A 19,017-nucleotide genomic window follows, 5' to 3' on the forward strand; every position below is an offset into this window, starting at 1 on the left:
TTAATGAGTCCAATAGCCAATATATTCATCTTGTTTACAGGTGCTTGCTTAGGAACAATGGCACAGAGCAAATCCCTGGGTGGGGTAGAGGGCTTTGTAATCTAGAATTATTTACATTTCCTCTGTGATATTTTCACAATGATAAATCTCTTTTATGATGCATTAGACCGAATTAATTGTTACTATAAATAAAGGTATGACTCTATACTGATATTTAATATTTCAATCTGTGCTTTATTCCAGAATTTATTTTCTTCCCCTTGTCAATTCTGAATAATACTGATGTGAATAGAAGAATGCAAACTTTCACACTGCTTTCAGACTTCCATACTCCTGAAGTGAAACTGGGTAACCAAATGGCCAGTATAACCTTGGCTCTTCATTAGATTTCACATTTTCAATGGACCCCACAACATTCCTTTGCTTAGTAACAATGCAATGAGTTATGATTTCTCTACAATGACAATGTTTGTAAATTTTCCATTATCATCTTAGTAATGATTATGAAATAATATTTTACTATGGTATTAATTTTGAAATTATTTTATATTTAATATCAATCTCTCAAGCAATTAGAATGAAAATGAAGCTTTTTATCATCATAGATTGGCGATAGTGACCTCCAGTATGGTCATATTATGGTCATGTGTCATATTTGGTTTCAACTGTAGTAATGCAATTATGTAGACACAGTCTCTGCTTCAGGCCAATCAAGGCACAAGTACCGTCCCTAGTACCAGGAAAAAGTGAATCAGAACCATGTATAGGTTTTATTTGTCAGAAACCATATATGAGAGGCTAAAGGTTAACAGGTAATTTTTCTGAAATGGTTCACCATGGATTGTGGTGAATGAGCTCATCAAAATTTGATACTTTAAAGAGGAAGAACATTATTCTCAGCCCTATCCAAACCCACACAAATACAGGAAAGGATATTTACAACATACCTCCTCCTCTTTAAGGAAGGGTGGCATTCTAGTATCCCATAGGTTTGCTGTCCTCAGGTTTCCCAGTTTATAAGTGGGCAACACATTTATTCCTGGACCTAACAGCTTTGTATCTGGATTACATGTTGCTCTGGTAGATGTTTTTCAGAATACTTCCAGAATTTAAAAGAGATATATATTTTAGATGGACATGCCCTAATTTTATTGGGACATGAAAAGTAATATTCCTGTGGAAAATGAACTCACAAGAAACTATTAGGAGGTAGATTATTCAGATTTTAACAAACTTCAGATGACTGAGTTTGTCAAAAGTGTTCACTTTACAACAAATTGGAAAATTGAAACAGTTTAAAATGATAAGTTAAACACTTTTAAGTAAAATACTTTGTCAGAATCCTTACATAATTAGAGTTAATCATGCCAGTTAATTACATTAATTAAAATAATAAAATGCTGTGGGTTCACTTTTCCTGTAGGCATTGTATATGGTCATTTTAACCACGCCCCCACACAAGAAAACACATGATTTCAGAAAATAAAAGAAATGATTTTAGTAAACAAGAGGAGCAAATGATTTTTGTGTCATTATATATTAAAGATTTTCTAAACATTCAGTTTCATGATACATTAAAGTGGCATGTGGAGTATCACTGTCTAGGGCATTGTAGTCTGTTGACACTGAAAAAAAGCCAGGCTCTGATGATGAATAGTTAACTCATTATTCATGATAATGAATAACTCAGATTCTCATTGTTTATGTGGCAATTCTTCCTACAGAGGTGGTGTGATCATGATCTGTGCATTAAAATCTAACACAGACATTCTGGCAATTGCGAATGAATTTCGGGCAAATAGAAATTAAAATTATGTCCACTGAATACAGGTAAATATTAAATTATCATCTTAAAATATTTTATTGTTTGTATAACATATCATTACTGTTTCTGCCAACGTATACAGGAAGATTTATATCCCACCATTGTGACCTCACCACAAATCCTACCATTGAGCCTATGCTTTATGAATGGTACATATTTACTTTACCCTATATACAGACAAGGGAGTTGTTCATTGCTAAGGAGTCAGAGACAAGATGAGAAGAGCATAGAAGCTGCCACCCTTTGCTTTCTCTTATTCCCTTTTCTCTTCAAGGAATATTTGTGAGCAGTGAGCCCTGAGCCCTGAGCCCTTATCATGCCTGGCTAGGCAACCCGGAGTCTGAGCTGCCTCAGAGTCCATTCTGTCTGTGTTGCCAAGACCTACCAAGATGTGTCCTTTCTTTGTGTGTCTCTCTCTGTCTCTGTCTCTCACTCCCCCTCTCCCTCTCTCTTTTTCTTTTTCCCCTTTCCCATCTCTCCTTTAAAATAAATAATTGAAAATGATATTTGTCTTTCCTTTCTCTCTTTATATTATTAGTCCTATGTGTATAAAGTTGCAAGAGCTGATGCTCTGAATATTTTTTTCTCTCCATTTTAACAAACATCCCAATTATTGTACAAAATGCTTTGTCTATCCAAGAACTTACCAGATTGAAGTCATATTAATTCTACTGTCTCACTTACAATTACAATCCTATGGGCAAGAGGCCCAAACTTCTGGAACCTCTAAATTTCTTTTTAAAGAAAAATTTTGTTACCTTTTCTGAGGATCGTGTCCTCAGGTTTGGCACCAGCTGTGAGGGTCCCTGCAAGTATTGTGGATGTCAGAGAAACCAACAGTGTGAACCAAGATGGATCTTGCTTAAGAATGAAGAAGTTAGCCCTCTATCAGATGTGGGGTTAGTGATTTTTTTCCCTCAATTTGTAGGTTGCCAATTTGTCCTACTGAATAGATCCTTTACCTTATAGAAACTTTTCAGTTTCATAAGGTCCCATTTGTCAATTCTTGATCTTAGTGCCTGAGCATTAGCATTCTGTTTAGGAAATCTCTCCTTGGTCCTGCCCCTGCCCCACCCCACCCCCAGCCCTTGCCAATGAGTTCCAGGTTCTTTCCCACTTTCTCTTCTATTTGATGCAGTGTATCTAGTTTTATGTTGAAGTTCTTGGACTTGAGCTTTGTGCAAGGTGACAAGTATGAATCTATTTTCATTTTTCGACATAAACACAGCCAATTATAACTGCACCAGTTATTGAAGATGTATTGTTTTTCCATTGTCTATTTTTGGCTTCGTTGACAAAGATAAAGTCCATAGTATGGTTTTATTTCTGGGTCTTCAATTCTATTCCATTGATCAGCGTGCCTGACTCTGCACCAATACCTTGCTTTTCTTATCACTACTGCTCTAAGTAGAGGTTGAGGTCAGGGATGATAATTCCTCCAGAAGTTCTTTTGTTGTTAAGAATTTTTTTTTCTGTGGTGGGTTTTTTGCTTTTTGATATGAAATTATAAATTTCTCCCTCCATGTCTTGCTACACACACTCCAGTGAAGCCTGCTTGGCAGGTCAAGAGGCCTGGAAGCACCCACGAGGCAAAGAGTTTCAGAGAAACTCAACCTCTTGGAACCTTGGCATTCTCATAACCCATATACTCATACCCTAACCCTAACCCTAACCCTAACCCTAACCCAACCCTAACCCTAACCCTAACCCTAACCCTAACCCTAACCCTAACCCTAACCCTAACCCCCTGTGAGAACCGAGTTCCGCGTGCACTTCCCACAGCTCAGGTAAGCCATCGTGTTAGTCTGGTATATGGATCCACGTGCTCTCTTTTAGCATTATTTTATTATAAGTCCCTTTTAAGATTGAATTCTGACATAGGTAAGCCTCCACCAGTGTTTCAACGTCCTAGAAAATCCTTGAAGCTGACAAACTTGGAATACAGTAGGAATTCAGTAAGAAGGTTACCTATTCAGTAACATTCAAATTTACTTCTAGTAGAGAGGTGAAACTAATTAGGCATTGCAAAGAATGGAGAAGGAATAGCTCAGGACTGGTCTGCAGAGTGTTTACTTGGGACAATAGCCAGTCTTACCCAGACAAGGGAATACACAATGGCCTAGTGAATAGGTGGGTTTACCATGAAAGATTTAGGGAATCCCCCTGAGAAAGGTTTCTTCACTAGGCCCAAAGAAACAGCATAATCAGGCATTTACTAAGAACCCCTGGTGGTGGGCTTAACAATAGACTAGCATTACACCAGGCTCCCTTCTTGTGGCAGAGGCCTTGTCCCAGCCTTCTTTTGATGTATACATTCCTTATGTTTTGTATCACTGTAACTGGGCCGGATATATCGTGCCTGGTTTCTTGTTATTCTTCTGTATAAAAAGTTCGATGTCAACTCAAGTTGACAAATTACATTCAGATTCTACACAACCTCTTGTGTTGATTTTGTACATCATTCGCTGACTCCTTGTCCACCTGTAACCAGAGACCTGCTCTATGCAGTCAGGGAGCAAAAAAGGGTCTGCAGCAATGTCTGTGAAGAATTGTGTTGGAAATGTGATGGGGATTGAATTGCATTGAATCTCTAGATTGCTTTAGGTAACATGGCCATTTTTACTGTTAATACTACCAATCCATTAGCATGGGAGATCTCTCCATTTTCTGAGCTCTTTTTCAATTTCTTTCTTGATAGACTTGATGTTCTTGTCATAGAGATATTTCATTTGTTTGATTAGAGCTACCCCAAAGTATTTTATAGTAGTTGCGACTATTGTGACGGCTGTAGTTTCCCTAATTTCTTTCTCAGTCTGTTTACCATTTGTATAAAGAAAGGCTACTGATTTATTTGAGTTAATTTTATATCCTGCTAATTGCTGAAGTTGTTTTTCAGCTGTAGAAAGTTTTCTGTTAGAATTTTTTGGGGTCTACTGTCATATCATTGGCATATAATAATACCTTGACTTCTTCTTTGCCAATTTGTATCCCCTTGATCTCCTTTTGTTTTCTTATTCCTCAATCAAGAATTGAGTACTATATTGATAGACACAGAGAAAGTGGGCACCATTGTTTTGTCCCTTATTTTAGTGGGATTGCTTCAAGTATCTCTCCTAATTTGGTATTATCTCTTGATTTCCTGCATATTGCTTTTATTATGCTTAGGTAGGGGCCTTGAGTTTCTGATCTCTCTAATACTTTCAACATGAAGGGGTGTCATATTTTGCCAAATGATTTTTCAGAATCTACTGAGATGATCATATGATTTTTTTCTTTGAGTTTGTTTATATAGTGGATTATGTTAATGGATTTTCATATATTGAACCAACCTTGCATGTCTGGGATGAAGCCTACTTGACTGTGGTGAATGATGGTTTTGAAGTGTTCTTGGATTTGGTTTGCTATAATTTTATTTAATATTTTACATCAATATTCATAACCGAAATAGATTTGAAGATCTCTTTTTTGCTGGGTCCTTATGTGGTTTAGGTATCAGAGTAATTGTGGCTTAACAGAGTGAATTAGATAGTGTTCCTTCTGTTTCTATTTTATGGAATAGTTTGAGGAGTGTTTGTATTAGATCTTCTTTGAAGGTCTGGTAGTATTCTGCACTGGAGTCAAATCATCTTGGGTTTTTTTTTTTTTTTTTTTTTGGATGGGAGGTTTTTAATAACTTCTTCTGTTTCCTTAGGGGATATCAGCCTGTTTAGATAGTTTATCTGCTCTTGATTTACATTTGGTATGTGGTATCTGTACAGAAAATAATGCATTTCATTTAGATTTTCTAGTTTTGTTGAGTTTAGGCTTTTGTAGGAGGATCTGATGATTGTTTTAAAATTTCTTCAGTTTCTGTTTTTATTTCTACCTTTTCATTTCCGATTTTGTTAATTTGCATACTGCCTCTGGGCCCTTTAGTTAGTATGGCTAGAGGTTTATCTATGTTGTAAATTTTCTCAAAGAATAAGCTCCTACTTTTGTTGATTCTTTGTATTGTTCTCTTTGTTTTTATTTGGTTGATTTCAGCCCCGAGTTTGACTATTTCCTGCTGTCTACTCCTCCTTGGTATGTTTGCTTCTTTTTCTCCTAGAGCTCTAAAGTGTGCTGTTAAGTTGCTTGTGTAGGAGCTCTCCAATTTCTTTACCAGGGCACTTAGTTCTATGAATTTTTCCTCTTAGGGCTGCTTTCACTGTGTCCTAGAACTCAAGAAGCTAACCTCCAAAAGACCAAACAACCCAATCAAAAAATAGGGTGTAGAACTAAACAGAGAATTCACAACAGAGGTATATTGAATGGCTAAGAAGCACTTAAAGAAGTGCTCAGAGTCCTTAGTCATCAGGGTATTGGAAATCAGAAGGACCCTGAGATTACACCTTCCACCAAACAGATTGGCTAAAACTAAAATCTCAGGTTATGGCACATGTTGGCAAGAATGTGGAGAAAGAGGATCACTCCTCCATTGCTGGTGGGATTGCAAACTGATACAAAACTCAGGAACTCAATCTGGAGGTTTCTCAGAAAATTGGAAATAGATCTACTGCAAGACCCAGCTATAACACTATTGGTCATATACCCAAAAGATGCCCCACCTTGTCACAGGGGCACATTTGCCACTATGTTCATGGTGGCCTTATTTGTGGCAGCCAGAAGGTGAAAACAACCCAGATGTTGCATAATAGAAGAATGGATACAGAAAATGTGGTTCATTTACAGAATGGAATACTATTCACCTATTTATAATGAGGACATCATGAGTTTTTCAGGCAAATGGATGGAACTAGAATATATCATTGTGAGTGTGGTAACTCAGACTCAAAAGTACATGCATGGCATATATTCACTAGTAATTGTATATTAGCAAAAAATGTACAGAATGCCCAGAATACAATCAATAGAACTCAAGAAAGTTAACAAACCATTGGTCCCAAGCAAGGATGCCTCAATCCTACTTTGGAGGAAGAAGAAAGCAATTGGGGTAGGTACAGAGGGAGGAAGGGACCTGAGTTGGAGAGGGGATAAAAAGGGGACCATGACTAGGTTTTGGAGGTATACAGGAGTGAAGCCCTTAGTGCCAGCAGAAAGAATGGAAACAAGCAATCTCGGGAGTGAGGGGACCTTCTAGAATTTTATCAGAGTCCTGGGAGGTGAAAGACACTAAGAACTCAAAAGGAGGGACCTTAAATGAAATGCCCAACAGTAGGGAGAGAGAACCTGTAGAGTCCACCTCCAGTAGAAAGACAGGGCATCAAATGGAGTGATGAAGTTGCCATCCCACAGTCAAAAACTGACCCAGAATAGCTCCTGTATAAAAGAACTGGAGGAACAAAAATGAAGACGGTTCTAAAGTCTGTCACTATTACTGATGCTATGGTGTGCTTACAAATAGAAGCCTTCTGTAAGGTGCCATCTGAGAAGCCCAACAAACAGCTAAAAGAATCAGTTGCAGATACTTACACCCAACCAATGGACAGAAGCGGTTGACACCTGTGGTTGCATTAGGGAAAGGCTGGAAGAAGCTGAGGAGGAGGGCAACACCATAGGAAGACCAGTAGTCTCAACTAACCTGGACCCTTGAGATCTCTCAGACACCGAGCCACCAACAACTCAGCATATACTAGCTGATATGAGGCCCCTGACACAAGTATAGCAGAGGACTGCCTGGTCTGGCCTTGGTGAGGGAATAAGCACCTAACACTTGAGAGACTTGAGTCCCCAGGGGGTGGGGAGTTCTACTGGGGTGGGGGTGGGGATAGAGACATACTCTTGGAGATGGAGGAGAAGGAATGTAATGAGGAGCAGTCAATGGGCTGTTCATAATGATAATGAAAAAGAATGTAGAAGTTATATGGCTTGGTTTCAAATGTGTAAGTCTGACATCTTGCCAAATGTATAGAGTCTGAAACCAAGCAGTTTATTTTTAGACATATGTAAATACAGTACAACTTTGGGAAAAATACCTGGCAACATTGATCTGAATTGTGTGTGCACAATGAAGCCTAAAGTATGATTATGTTTTAACTCTTTTGAAACAGTATATGTGACATCCCCCCTAAAGATTGGTTCAGTTGACTAAGAAAGGAAAATAGAGATAAAGACTTACAGGAGGATAACCTAGAATAAATGGTCTGGGAAATCTAGGTGAGCCCTTTAACCTACAAATAGCAAAAGTTACCAGGTCATTAACAACATCCACTCCCAGTCGTCTGGGTGAAAAATAAATATACATTTCTTTTATTGAGGAGACAGCCGTGTGTACGTAACATTCCTGGTTTCTCCAGTGCTTATCTGTGAACACTCATGCCCTCTACAAGTTAGAAGAGGTTTGTTGTCATTTTAACAATCATAAGAAGCCTGTATAACTCTTGCTTCTATACTGCAACACTAACATGGGACTTTGCATATTGCTCCCCAGGGAGGGCCCATCCTTACTAGGATGAGATAAAAGTTCAGTTGTCATGTTGCAGTGACTGATCAGTCTCCTCAGGCTCCCTCCTCAAAATGAAGTTGCCTGTTAGGCTGTTGGTGCTGATGTTCTGGATTCCTGGTGAGGAGAGAGGGAAGTGAGGGAGGAGAATGGACAGGGAGCAGGAGCACTGAATCCCATTGCTCATTCCATATATTCTGCCATGGGTGAGAAGATGGGTCTTATCCTCCAGCATGGGGCCTCGGGGATGAATATTTGTTAGAGGGAGGTTCCAGATGGGAACATGTGCTATAATGAAGATTATGACATGGATGCATGGGATGGTTTAAGATATGCCTAGAAGTGCCTTGGGACTTGCTTGGGACTCACTTTTTTGGTAAGAAGAGAATTTTAGGGTATTAAAAATGGTATGTAAAAATAAACAACATAGTTGAAATTAAAAAACAAAAGCCACAAGGATGTTCAGAAATTTTGTGTATAACTTTGTACTTCTCTCTCATTGTTTCAGCTTCCAGCAGTGATGCTGTGATGACCCAAACTCCACTCTCCCTGCCTGTCAGTCTTGGAGATCAAGCCTCCATCTCTTGCAGGTCTAGTCAGAGCCTTGAAAACAGTAATGGAAACACCTATTTGAACTGGTACCTCCAGAAACCAGGCCAGTCTCCACAGCTCCTGATCTACAGGGTTTCCAACCGATTTTCTGGGGTCCTAGACAGGTTCAGTGGTAGTGGATCAGGGACAGATTTCACACTGAAAATCAGCAGAGTGGAGGCTGAGGATTTGGGAGTTTATTTCTGCCTCCAAGTTACACATGTCCCTCCCACAGTGATGCAGACCCTAACAAAAACATTTTGCTAGGGGTGCCCCAGCTGCCACACATGTTATTCATCTGTAAGAGAGAGGTGCTGAGGGACTCCAGATTGTTGGTTCCAGCTGAGGGCAAGTGCAGCCGTGCTACAGATCACTGGTCATTCATTTTTGGCGTCATTGCAACACTAACAATGATTTTGCACCTGCCTCAAGAGAATAGTAAACAGGTGCCCTCCCAGAAACCAGAACGGAGTGAGGAAAAATCTGAGTGAAAACCCATTTGGATTCAGCAGGACTTGAGTACTTTTTCACTTGTTATCAAGTAAAGCAAACAGGAAGCTAAGATATATTCCGTCCTTAAACTGTCTTCTTTACCATATAATTACTTCATTTGCAATTTTTTATGCTTGTGACTTAAATTCATATATGTCCTATCAAAATTACATATATCTACCTACCTATCTATCTATCTATCTATCTATCTATCTCTACTTCCATTGACTTTTTATTTGTGTAATCTTATCCAGTGACTTTGTAACTTTCCTAACATGCTTTTACCGATGAATTGTTTCTTTTATGACATAAATGTTTCCTTGTATTCCATCCAGCTAATCTAATGATATTGACTCCATGTTAATTTTAATTACAAGCACAGTTACAGATGAGTAGGAATGTACTTATTCTAGTATCTTCTGCTTGTTTTGAATAATTTATTTCCTCTCTTCCTATTCTAATGTGTTTTGTTTTTTATATACTGATAAAATTTTATTATTTTTTTCTTTTTGGTACTTGATCTATGGACAGGTGTTTTGCATTGAACTTATTTGAGTTTCTCTGTACTTCCAGGGACTGAATGCTGAGATAGTACTTCACTAGGTGTGCTTCCTGTATGTTTACCTTTTTTCTTCTTTCATTTAATTCTGACTCACATACTGTCTAGGCTGTTCCTTAACTTCTCCTTTATTTAATATTTATTTTTAAAGGTTTATAATAATTAGAAACTTATTACCAATTATCCTCTTTCCTCTCACACTCCCAAACTCCTTTTTTCTATTATTATTATTATTATTATTATTATTATTATTATTATTATTTTACTTATTCACTTTACATCCCCTTCACTGCTCCCTTTCAGTCTGTCCCTCCCACAATCTTCCTTCTATCCCCACTCCCCTTTACCTCTGACCTCCTTGACCCTTCTTGGGTATCCACCAACTATTGCTCTTGTATGTGTGTGTGTGTGTGTGTGTGTGTGTGTGTGTGTGTCCGTGCCCCCAACCCCACCTGCGGGGCCATGGCTTGTGGGAAAGAGGGGAGTGGGAGAGTGCCCGCATCCTGTCAGAGTTCCAGTGCTCTGGGCAGGTGGGCATGGGAAAACTGTGCACACTTTTCACGCGGCCCTGGGTGGGCATCTGGCTGTGTTAAGCCACTGACCCCACTCAGTGGGTGGTGGACAAGGGGCAGGCTCTCATCCTGTGGCATCCCACACTGGATATGGTGAAGGGACTGAGAACAGAATAGAGGCTTGGCCCCTGGGAGAAAGGCAGGAGAGGACAGGGGGAGGGGGGTGCTGGGTGGTTCCCATGCAGGCCAGAGTCCTTAAGCCAGTCCATGGCTGCAGTGTAAGAAGGCCTTCTGGTGGGAGGTTAGATACAGATCTAACCTCAGGAGAAAGCCTATCCCATCGTTCAAGCACATGGGGCTTTCATGAACAGAGACAGTCTATGGTTTTAGAGCTTTATTGTAGAAAGGCAGGGGGAAAGAGAGAAGATAGAAAGAGAGAGGGAGAGGCCAGCCATGGCCACGTGGAGAGAAGGAGAAAGAAAAGAGAGAAGGAGAGCTAGAAAGTAAGAGAGGTAAAAGCTTAGAGAGTGAGGAGGGGCCAAACAGCCCTTCTTATAGTGGGCTTGGCTATCTTGCTGTTGCTAGGTAACTGTGGGAAGGAGTCTAGCCAGAATGCCAGAAGCTTGGGGCATTGTCTACATGACTCATAGCCACATACCTCTCTTGTATGGGCTGTGGGGGCAGTAACTTCGACAGGATCCAGGGGTCCAGGAGACATGACTGAACACCTTCTGTCCCATGTAGGTGAAATTAACACCCACCAGGTCCTGCCAGAGTTCAAGATCTAAGCCCAACTGGAGACCAGCCTGTCTATGCATAGCCCATTTCCCCACACCCACCCACCTGAACTCTAAACACCCTGGGGCCTCCAGTCTCTTGAGGGGTTAAGTGCATCATCTCTGAATGAATACAGACCACGAAGTCTGATACTGTATGTGTGTTGGGGGCCTCATATCAGCTAGTGTATGGTGTATGTTTGGTGGTTGACAGTGTTTGACAGATTCAGGGGTCCAGATTAATTGAGACTGCTGGTCCTCTTACAGGATCGAGCTTCTCCTTAGCTTCTTTAGCCTTCCCTAATTCAACAAGGGTCAGCTGCTTCTGTCCATTGGTTAGGTGCAAATATCTGCCTGCATATGATGCTTTCAGCTGCTTCTTGGGTCTTTCAGAGGGCAGTAATGAGTCTCTGCAAAGCTAGGTACATCCTTTCCCACTGCATTCTCTCCAAGACAATGCAGCTCAGCTCGAAGAACACATCCTACATACAGGCAATAACTTTTGGGATAGCACCTATTCTGGTTGGTCAGGAAACACATAAAGATAAAGATGTGCATCTGCTACATATGTGCCAGATGGCCTAGATCCAGCCAGTGTTCTTTGGTTGGTAGTTCAGTCTCTAAATGCTCAAAGGGTCCAGGTTAATTAGTTGACTCTGTTGGTTTTCCTGTGAAGTTCTTCTCCCCTTTGAATTCTCAGTTGGCCCCCCTGTTCTTCCAGAAAGGTTCCCAACTCTATCCACTTTTTGGCTCTATGTGTCTGCATCTGTCTGAGTCAATTGCAGGGTGGTAACTCTCAGAGGACAGTCATGCCTCACTAATGTCTGCAAGCATAACAGAGTATCATTAATAGTGTCAGGGACTGGTGAATGCTTGTGGGATCTCAAGAAGGGATTGTTATTGGTTATCCCCCAGTTTCTGCTCCATACCACATCACTATATTTCATGTAGGTAAGATAAATTTTGGGTTGAAAACTTTGTGATTGGGTTGGTGTCCTTATCTCTCTGCTGGGGTTTCTACAAGGCTACAGGAGGTGGCCTCTTCAGTTTCCATATCTCCAGTGCTGTGAGTCACAGCTAAGGAAACCCCATTAATTCTTGAGTGCCTTCCTTATCCTATGAGTGAGATTCAAGAATCCTTGCTTGTGACTTTCTTCTTGTTTAGCTTCTTGGGGAGGGGGGTCAGTGGAGTGTATTATGTGTATCCTGTATGGTAAGGCTGATATTAACGTATAAGTAAATACTTACAGTGTATATCCTTTGGGGACTGGGTTAACTGAATCATGATGATATTATCAAGATCCATACATTTGCCTGCAAAATTCATGTTGTCTTTGGTTTTAATAGTTGAATAGTCCAACCATGTATACTCTTTGGTTGGTGGTTTAGTTCCTGGGAGCTCTGGGGTACTGATTAATTCATATTGTTGTTCCTCCTATGTGGCTGCCAACTCCTTCAGCTCCTTGGGTCCTTTCTTTAGCTCCTCCACTGGGGACCCTGTGCTCAGTGCAATAGATGGCAGTGAGCATCCTCTTCTGTATTTGTTAGGCACTTGCAGAGACTCTCAGGAGACAACTATATCAGGCTTCTGTCAGCAAGCACTTGTTGGCATCCACAATAGCGTCTGGGTTTGGTGACTGTAAAGGGGCTGGATCCCCAGGTGGGGCAGTCACTGGATGGCCTTTCCTTCAGTTTCTGCTCCAAACTTTGTCTCTGCATCTCCTCCCATGGTTATTTTGATCTCCCTTCTAAGAAGGACAGAAGTATCCACACTGTGACCTGAGGTCCCAGCTATACCACTCCTGGGCATATACCCAGAAGATGCTCTAACATGTAAGAAGGACACATGTTTCACTATGTTTATAGCAGTATTATTTATAATAGCCAGAAGATGGAAAGATGTTGTTTCTTCTATGGAGCTGTAAACTCACCTCATGTAACTTTCATGGATATACCCAAATGGAAATTTTTCCTCTGGGAAATTCAAAAGATTCCACTCTATGCTTAGAATTTTGATACATTTTGTGTTACTTTGGTGAGAAGAATAAGATTTAGTCCTAGGTGTCACAGGTACGTGACTATTCAAGGAGATGCAAAGGGGCATGGTGGGAAGCCACAGTGACTGTTGCACTTGTGCTTTGCAGATGGATCTGGAGTAGATCTACATCTTCCTATTTCTGAAGCACAATTGCCCACAATTGTCTTTCCTGGGTGTTGCTATTGGTTCTGATACTTGACTGCTAATCCACTTTGATGTCTAGAAAGACACTCTTGACTTGGATTCCCTTTCTACTGATGTTCTCATCTCTGTAGTGTTAGTGCTATAAACTTTATACCTTCTTTGGGGCTCTGAATTCCTCTTCCTGTCCTGGACCTCCTTATTTACTAATGTCTTATATAAGTCAGCAGAAGCCAAAGTAAAAAGATACATCCCTAAATAAATTTTAAAAAGAATATATACTCTCCTAAAAAGGAGAATATTAGTCTTAAGTTATAATTTTTTGCTAGAAATTAAAAAGAATTCTTGATTGGAATCAATTTTGAGTTTCTTCTCTTAAATAAACATAACTAATGAAACCAGTTAAATAAATCAGAGAAAGTTTAAAATATTAAAACGTTACCCATGTCACCTGTTTGATAGTGATCAAGCAGCAAAACATAAGAAATGTAAATTTTATAAAAATCTGAACAAGAAATGCTCCACAGTTTTGTCTGCTGTGCTGCACTTTTTGTCATCTGCAGAAGTATGTCTACAAGGAAGGAGCCAAAGTTCTAAGCATGTGCCTATTTAGAGGTTGAAAACAGAAAACAAACAAACAAACAAACAAACAAATTCATCATAAGATTCCTATCTACCTAATAAAAGTTATGGATTTCTTTGGAGGACTATCTTCTTTTATCCTCAATCATCGGTCTGCAATTACTTCTGTTAATAGCAGCAACTGAGTAGACATGTTCAAAACAAACAAACAAAACATAACAAAACAAAATCCTTGGACTTGAATACTTCATGTATTTGTGACTGATTAAAATCTCCAACCTTATATCACCAGCTTTGTGTGTCTGGTTTTTGTGTGTATGTGTGCTCTTACAATTCTTTGTCAAAAACATGGAAATTGATTTGTCACTTTGTTGTGGGATCTATACTTTTTGTACCTTTAAAATAACATGAGCATGTAGAAGGATTCTTATATGTATGGCAAAGATTACACCTTGTACATTTATTCATTTATGGTACATAAATGAGTAATAAGCCTGATTGTGCAAAGATGTGTCTCCTCTTTTGCTGTCATAGAGAGTATGGATTCAATGACTTCATGGAAGTCAAGTAACTCTGAGTTCATATATGACATCAAGAAACCTAGATACTTAGATTTTCTTCATTGGTAGAACAATCAAGTTACTTACAAAGACCCCACAATCCCTGTGAGAGTTGGTACCTCTATCAGGATGCTCCCTCACGCACCCTCCTACGCCCAACTCACCACCCTAGCATCCCCATATGCTAGGGCATCAAGCCTCCTCAGTACAAAGAGCCTCCTACCCACTGATGATTCTGTATGGCAAAAAACACTGTCAATAAGACAAAAAGGCAACCAACAGATTAGGAAAAGTTCTTTTCCAATCCTAAATCTGATAGAGGGCTAATATCCAAATATGAAAAGAACTCAAGAAGTTAGACTCCAGAAAACCAAATAATCCTATTTAAAAAAATGTGTTATATAGCTAAAGAAAGGATTCTCAACTGAGGAATACTGGAGGGCCAAGAATCACCTAAAAAAATGTTCAACATCTTTAGTCATCAGGGAAATGCAAATCAAAACAACCCTGAGATTTCACCTCACACTAGTCAGAATGGTTAAGATCAAAATCTTAGGTGACAGCAGATGTTGGCAAAGATGTGGAGAAAGAACACTCCTCCATTGCTGGTAGACTTGCAAGCTTGCAAAACCACTCTGAAAATCAGTTTGATGGTTCCTCAGGAAAATGGACATAGTACTACCAGAGAATCTATCAATACCACTCCTAGGCATAAACCAGAAAGATGCTCCAACATGTAATAAGGACATATTGCCACTATGTTCATAGCAGCTGTATCACTGGGTTATCCTGAGTGAGTTAACCCAATCACAAAAGAACACATGTGATATGCCCTCACTGATTAGTAGATATTAGCCCAGGAGCATGGAATACCAAAGATACAATTCGCAAAACACATGAAACTCAAAAAGAAGACCTAAGTGTGGATACCTTGATCTGTCTTAGAAGAGGGAATAAAATACCCATGACAGGAGTTACAGAGACAAAGTGTGAAGCAGAGACTGAATTACTGTCCATCCAGTCACTTTCCCACCTGGGGATCCATCCATCCCATAAACAACCATCAAATCCAGACACTATTATGGATGCCAATAAGAGTTTGCTGACAGCAGACTGATATAGCTATTTTCTGGGAGGTTCTGCCTGTGCCTGAGAAATACCGAAGTGGATGATCACAGCCATCTGTTGGACAGAGCACAGATTCTCCAATGAAGGAGTCAGTGAAAGGACTCAAGGAACTGAAGGGTTTTGCAGCCCCATAGGAGGAAAAACAATATGAACTAACCAGTACCTCCAGAGCTCCCTGGGACTAAACCACCAACTAAGGAAAACACATGGTGGGACTCATGACTCTAGCTGTGTCTGTAGCAGAGGATGGCTTAGGAGGTCATCAATAGGAGGAGAAGCCCTTGGTCCTGTGAAGGTCCTATGCCCCAGTATAGTGGCTTGCCAGGGCCAGGAAGCAGGAGGGGGTTGGTTGGTGAGGAAGGGAGGTTGGAGGGGATAGGAGGTTTTGGAGGGGAAACTAGAAAAGGATATAACATTTGAAATGTAAATACAGAAAATATCTAATAAAAAAAAAAAAGGAAAAGAAAGAAACCAAGATGAGAAGAAATTTCCTGACTTTGTTTGCCACTACATAAGCAGTAGGACAGAAAAATCACAGCTGGAGTAAGTCAAATTGCTTATTTGTATACATCACATTCTCTTTCTCGCTCTGGTTGTTATTACTGGTTATACTTTATGTCAAGCATATTAAAGAGGTGGGGCTAAGAAGAGCATGAGTGATCACGATTCTTAACAGGAGCACATGAATAAATTGTGTCTACTTGCTTATATTCTGAGATTGTTCCATAATTATCAGTGCCTGTTGTAGATGAAATAGAAGAAAGGAAGGAAGAAAGGAAGGAAGGAAGGAAGGTATGGAAGGAAGGAAGGAAGGAAGGAAGGAAGGAAGGGAGAAAGAAAGAAAGAAAGAAAGAAAGAAAGAAAGAAAGAAAGAAAGAAAGAAAGAAAGGAAGAAAGAAAGAAAGAAAGAAAGAAAGGAAGGAAGGAAGGAAGGAAGGAAGGAAGGAAGGAAGAAAGGAAGAAAGGAAGAAAGGAAGAAAGGAAGAAGGAAGAAAGGAAGAAAGAAAACACAAAATCTCAAATTAATGAAAATAAGATGCTGTTCACAGAACACACAATAGACACTATCATATGGCAGCCAAAGATGCAATACACTCTTTGTAGAAAAATTGAATATTACTCCCATTGATGGAGCCAACAACAACCCTTGAGCCCTTGTTGAGTTATTGAATTGAATCAGTCCTGCAGCTGTGCCCAGCCCTGCGCAGCTCCTACATAACTTCATGTGCCCAGAGCTCAGCCCACTACCAAGAATAATTCTTCACAGGCTCCTATGTAATAGTCAAGTGAATTCAGGGCACATCATGGAAAAGAGGTCCTCTGTTCAGCTTCTAGGTTGATACTGGTCTAGATCACAAGTAAGAAAGAACAATATTGAGGACTTACTTAGAGCACTGTGATGAATGTTGCTTGGTTCTTTGAGAGTGTTTTTCCTGTAATATACAGAATATAACACAATTGTTCTGTTTCTGTTCCCTGGGCTGAGTTGTGACATCCAAATGATCCAATCTGTCTGCATCATTCCTGTCTGCATCTCTAGGAAACCATCAGCTGCAAGGCCAGTAACAATATTAATAAAATGAGTGCTCAGCTCGATTGTAACAGACAACAGAGAGGGCTCCTAGGATTCTGATCAATTATACATTACATTTTCTAATTGGGGTTCTAGTATAATTCAGTGGCAGTGGCTCTGGTAAAGATTATTCTCACACTGTCTGCAACCTAGATTCTGACAATATTGCTATATATTACTGTACAATGAACATCCACCAGCAGTGACACAAAACATAACATAAACCCCAAGGAGAGACAAAAGATAAGGCTATGTCAGCTGCCCTTCTGTGTGTCTCTAACAGCTGAGAGCATTTGTGAGATGTCCTTTGATTTAAAAAGTTTCTCAATATTTTGTAAAAATAAACAAGAATGCTCTTTGCAGCCTAATCATCCTTAGCATCAACCATAAGCAGAAATATGCCTCTTCTTAGATCTTATGTGCAGAGGTAATGGCACCTGAAACACCTGAGTTATATCATTGAGATCCAAGGGTCAAAATTGAAGATGCTACAGATTATATAAGCAGGATTTTTTACTTTGAAAAATTATACTATAGGAATAAACTGCACTACACTAAACTGACTGTAATAGAGAACAAATGGTCACAGAGATGCATAGTAGCATTGGAGCCTACTCTTTTCTTTTTCCTATTTTTTATTGGCTATTTTCTTCATTTACATTTCAAATGTTATCCCACTTCCCATTTTCCCATCTGCAATCCCCCATTGTGGGGAGCGGGTGTGGCGGCAGTCCCAAAGGCGCCAGGGACTGCAGCTAAGTCATATGACTTGTACCTGACTTCCTCATATAAGACACAAACATCTTGAGTGCTGCGCAGGTGTACCAGGATACAGGTGAATCCAATTTGGTGGAGATTTGCCCCTGCTGCCCTGATTAGCTGAAGCCTCGTGACTGGCAAGGGGGCGTGGCCTGCGGTGCGTGGATGAGAGAGAGTATAAAAGGAGTGAGAGGCCCAGGGTTCGGGGGAGATATAAACAAGAAGAATCAGGACTGAATAAACTGCTATTAGAAGGACTGGTGGTCGCGTCGTTCTTGCTGGTCGAGAGTGGGCGCGACATTGACCCTCTACATAAATTGTTGACGGAGTTTAATAACTTTCAAACCTCAGGAATAATATTTGCATTACACTGAGTTTATTAACAAACTAGATATGATATCCATTTAAATGTCTTTTATGGGATTGGAGAGAAAACCCAGTGGTTAATTTATTTATTCTGAAAGTGACATGCATTTGATTCTCAGCACCCATAAGGTAACTGACAGTCATCTCGTTTTGTCATTACATGTATTCTCTGTGTACACACACACACACACACACATTCATACACCAGAAGAGGGAATCTGATTACCATTAAAGTTTTGAGTCATCATGTGGTTACTGGGAATTGAAGTCAGGACCTCTGGACAAGGAGTCAGTGCTCTTAATCACTCTATAGCTGTCTTAATTTCAGTTTCAAGTACTACCTTCTGTCCTTTTTTAAAAATTTATACAATTTTTATTAGATTTTTTTTCATTTACAATTCAAATGCTATTCTGAAATACCCTTATACCCTCCCTCTACTCTGCTCCACAACCTACCCACTCCCTATTCCTGGCCCTGGCATTCCCCTGTATTGGGGCATATAATCTTTGCAAGACCAAGGGCCCTTCTCTCAGTGATGGCCAACTAGACCATCTTCTGCTACATATGCAGCTAGAGACAGGAGCTCAGGGGGTACTGGTTAGTTCATGTTGTTGTTCTTCCTATAGGGTTACAGAAGCCTTCAGCTTCTTGGATACTTTCTTTAGGTCTTCCATTGGGGGCCCTGTGTTCTAT

General features: G+C 40.0%; 1 gene segment (V, D, J or C) and 1 further gene; both read left to right on the forward strand.

Moving 5' to 3' along the window:
• Positions 1-19,017, forward strand: part of Igk (immunoglobulin kappa chain complex) — a 3,171,119-nt gene that overhangs the window by 452,786 nt on the left and 2,699,316 nt on the right.
• Igkv1-122 (immunoglobulin kappa chain variable 1-122) lies at positions 8,321-9,067 on the forward strand. The segment is given in 2 exon segments: positions 8,321-8,366; positions 8,755-9,067. Coding segments are annotated over 2 exon segments (359 nt in total).

The sequence above is a fragment of the Mus musculus genome, chromosome 6 (genome assembly GCF_000001635.26).
Source record: "Mus musculus strain C57BL/6J chromosome 6, GRCm38.p6 C57BL/6J".
NCBI lineage: Eukaryota > Metazoa > Chordata > Mammalia > Rodentia > Muridae > Mus > Mus musculus.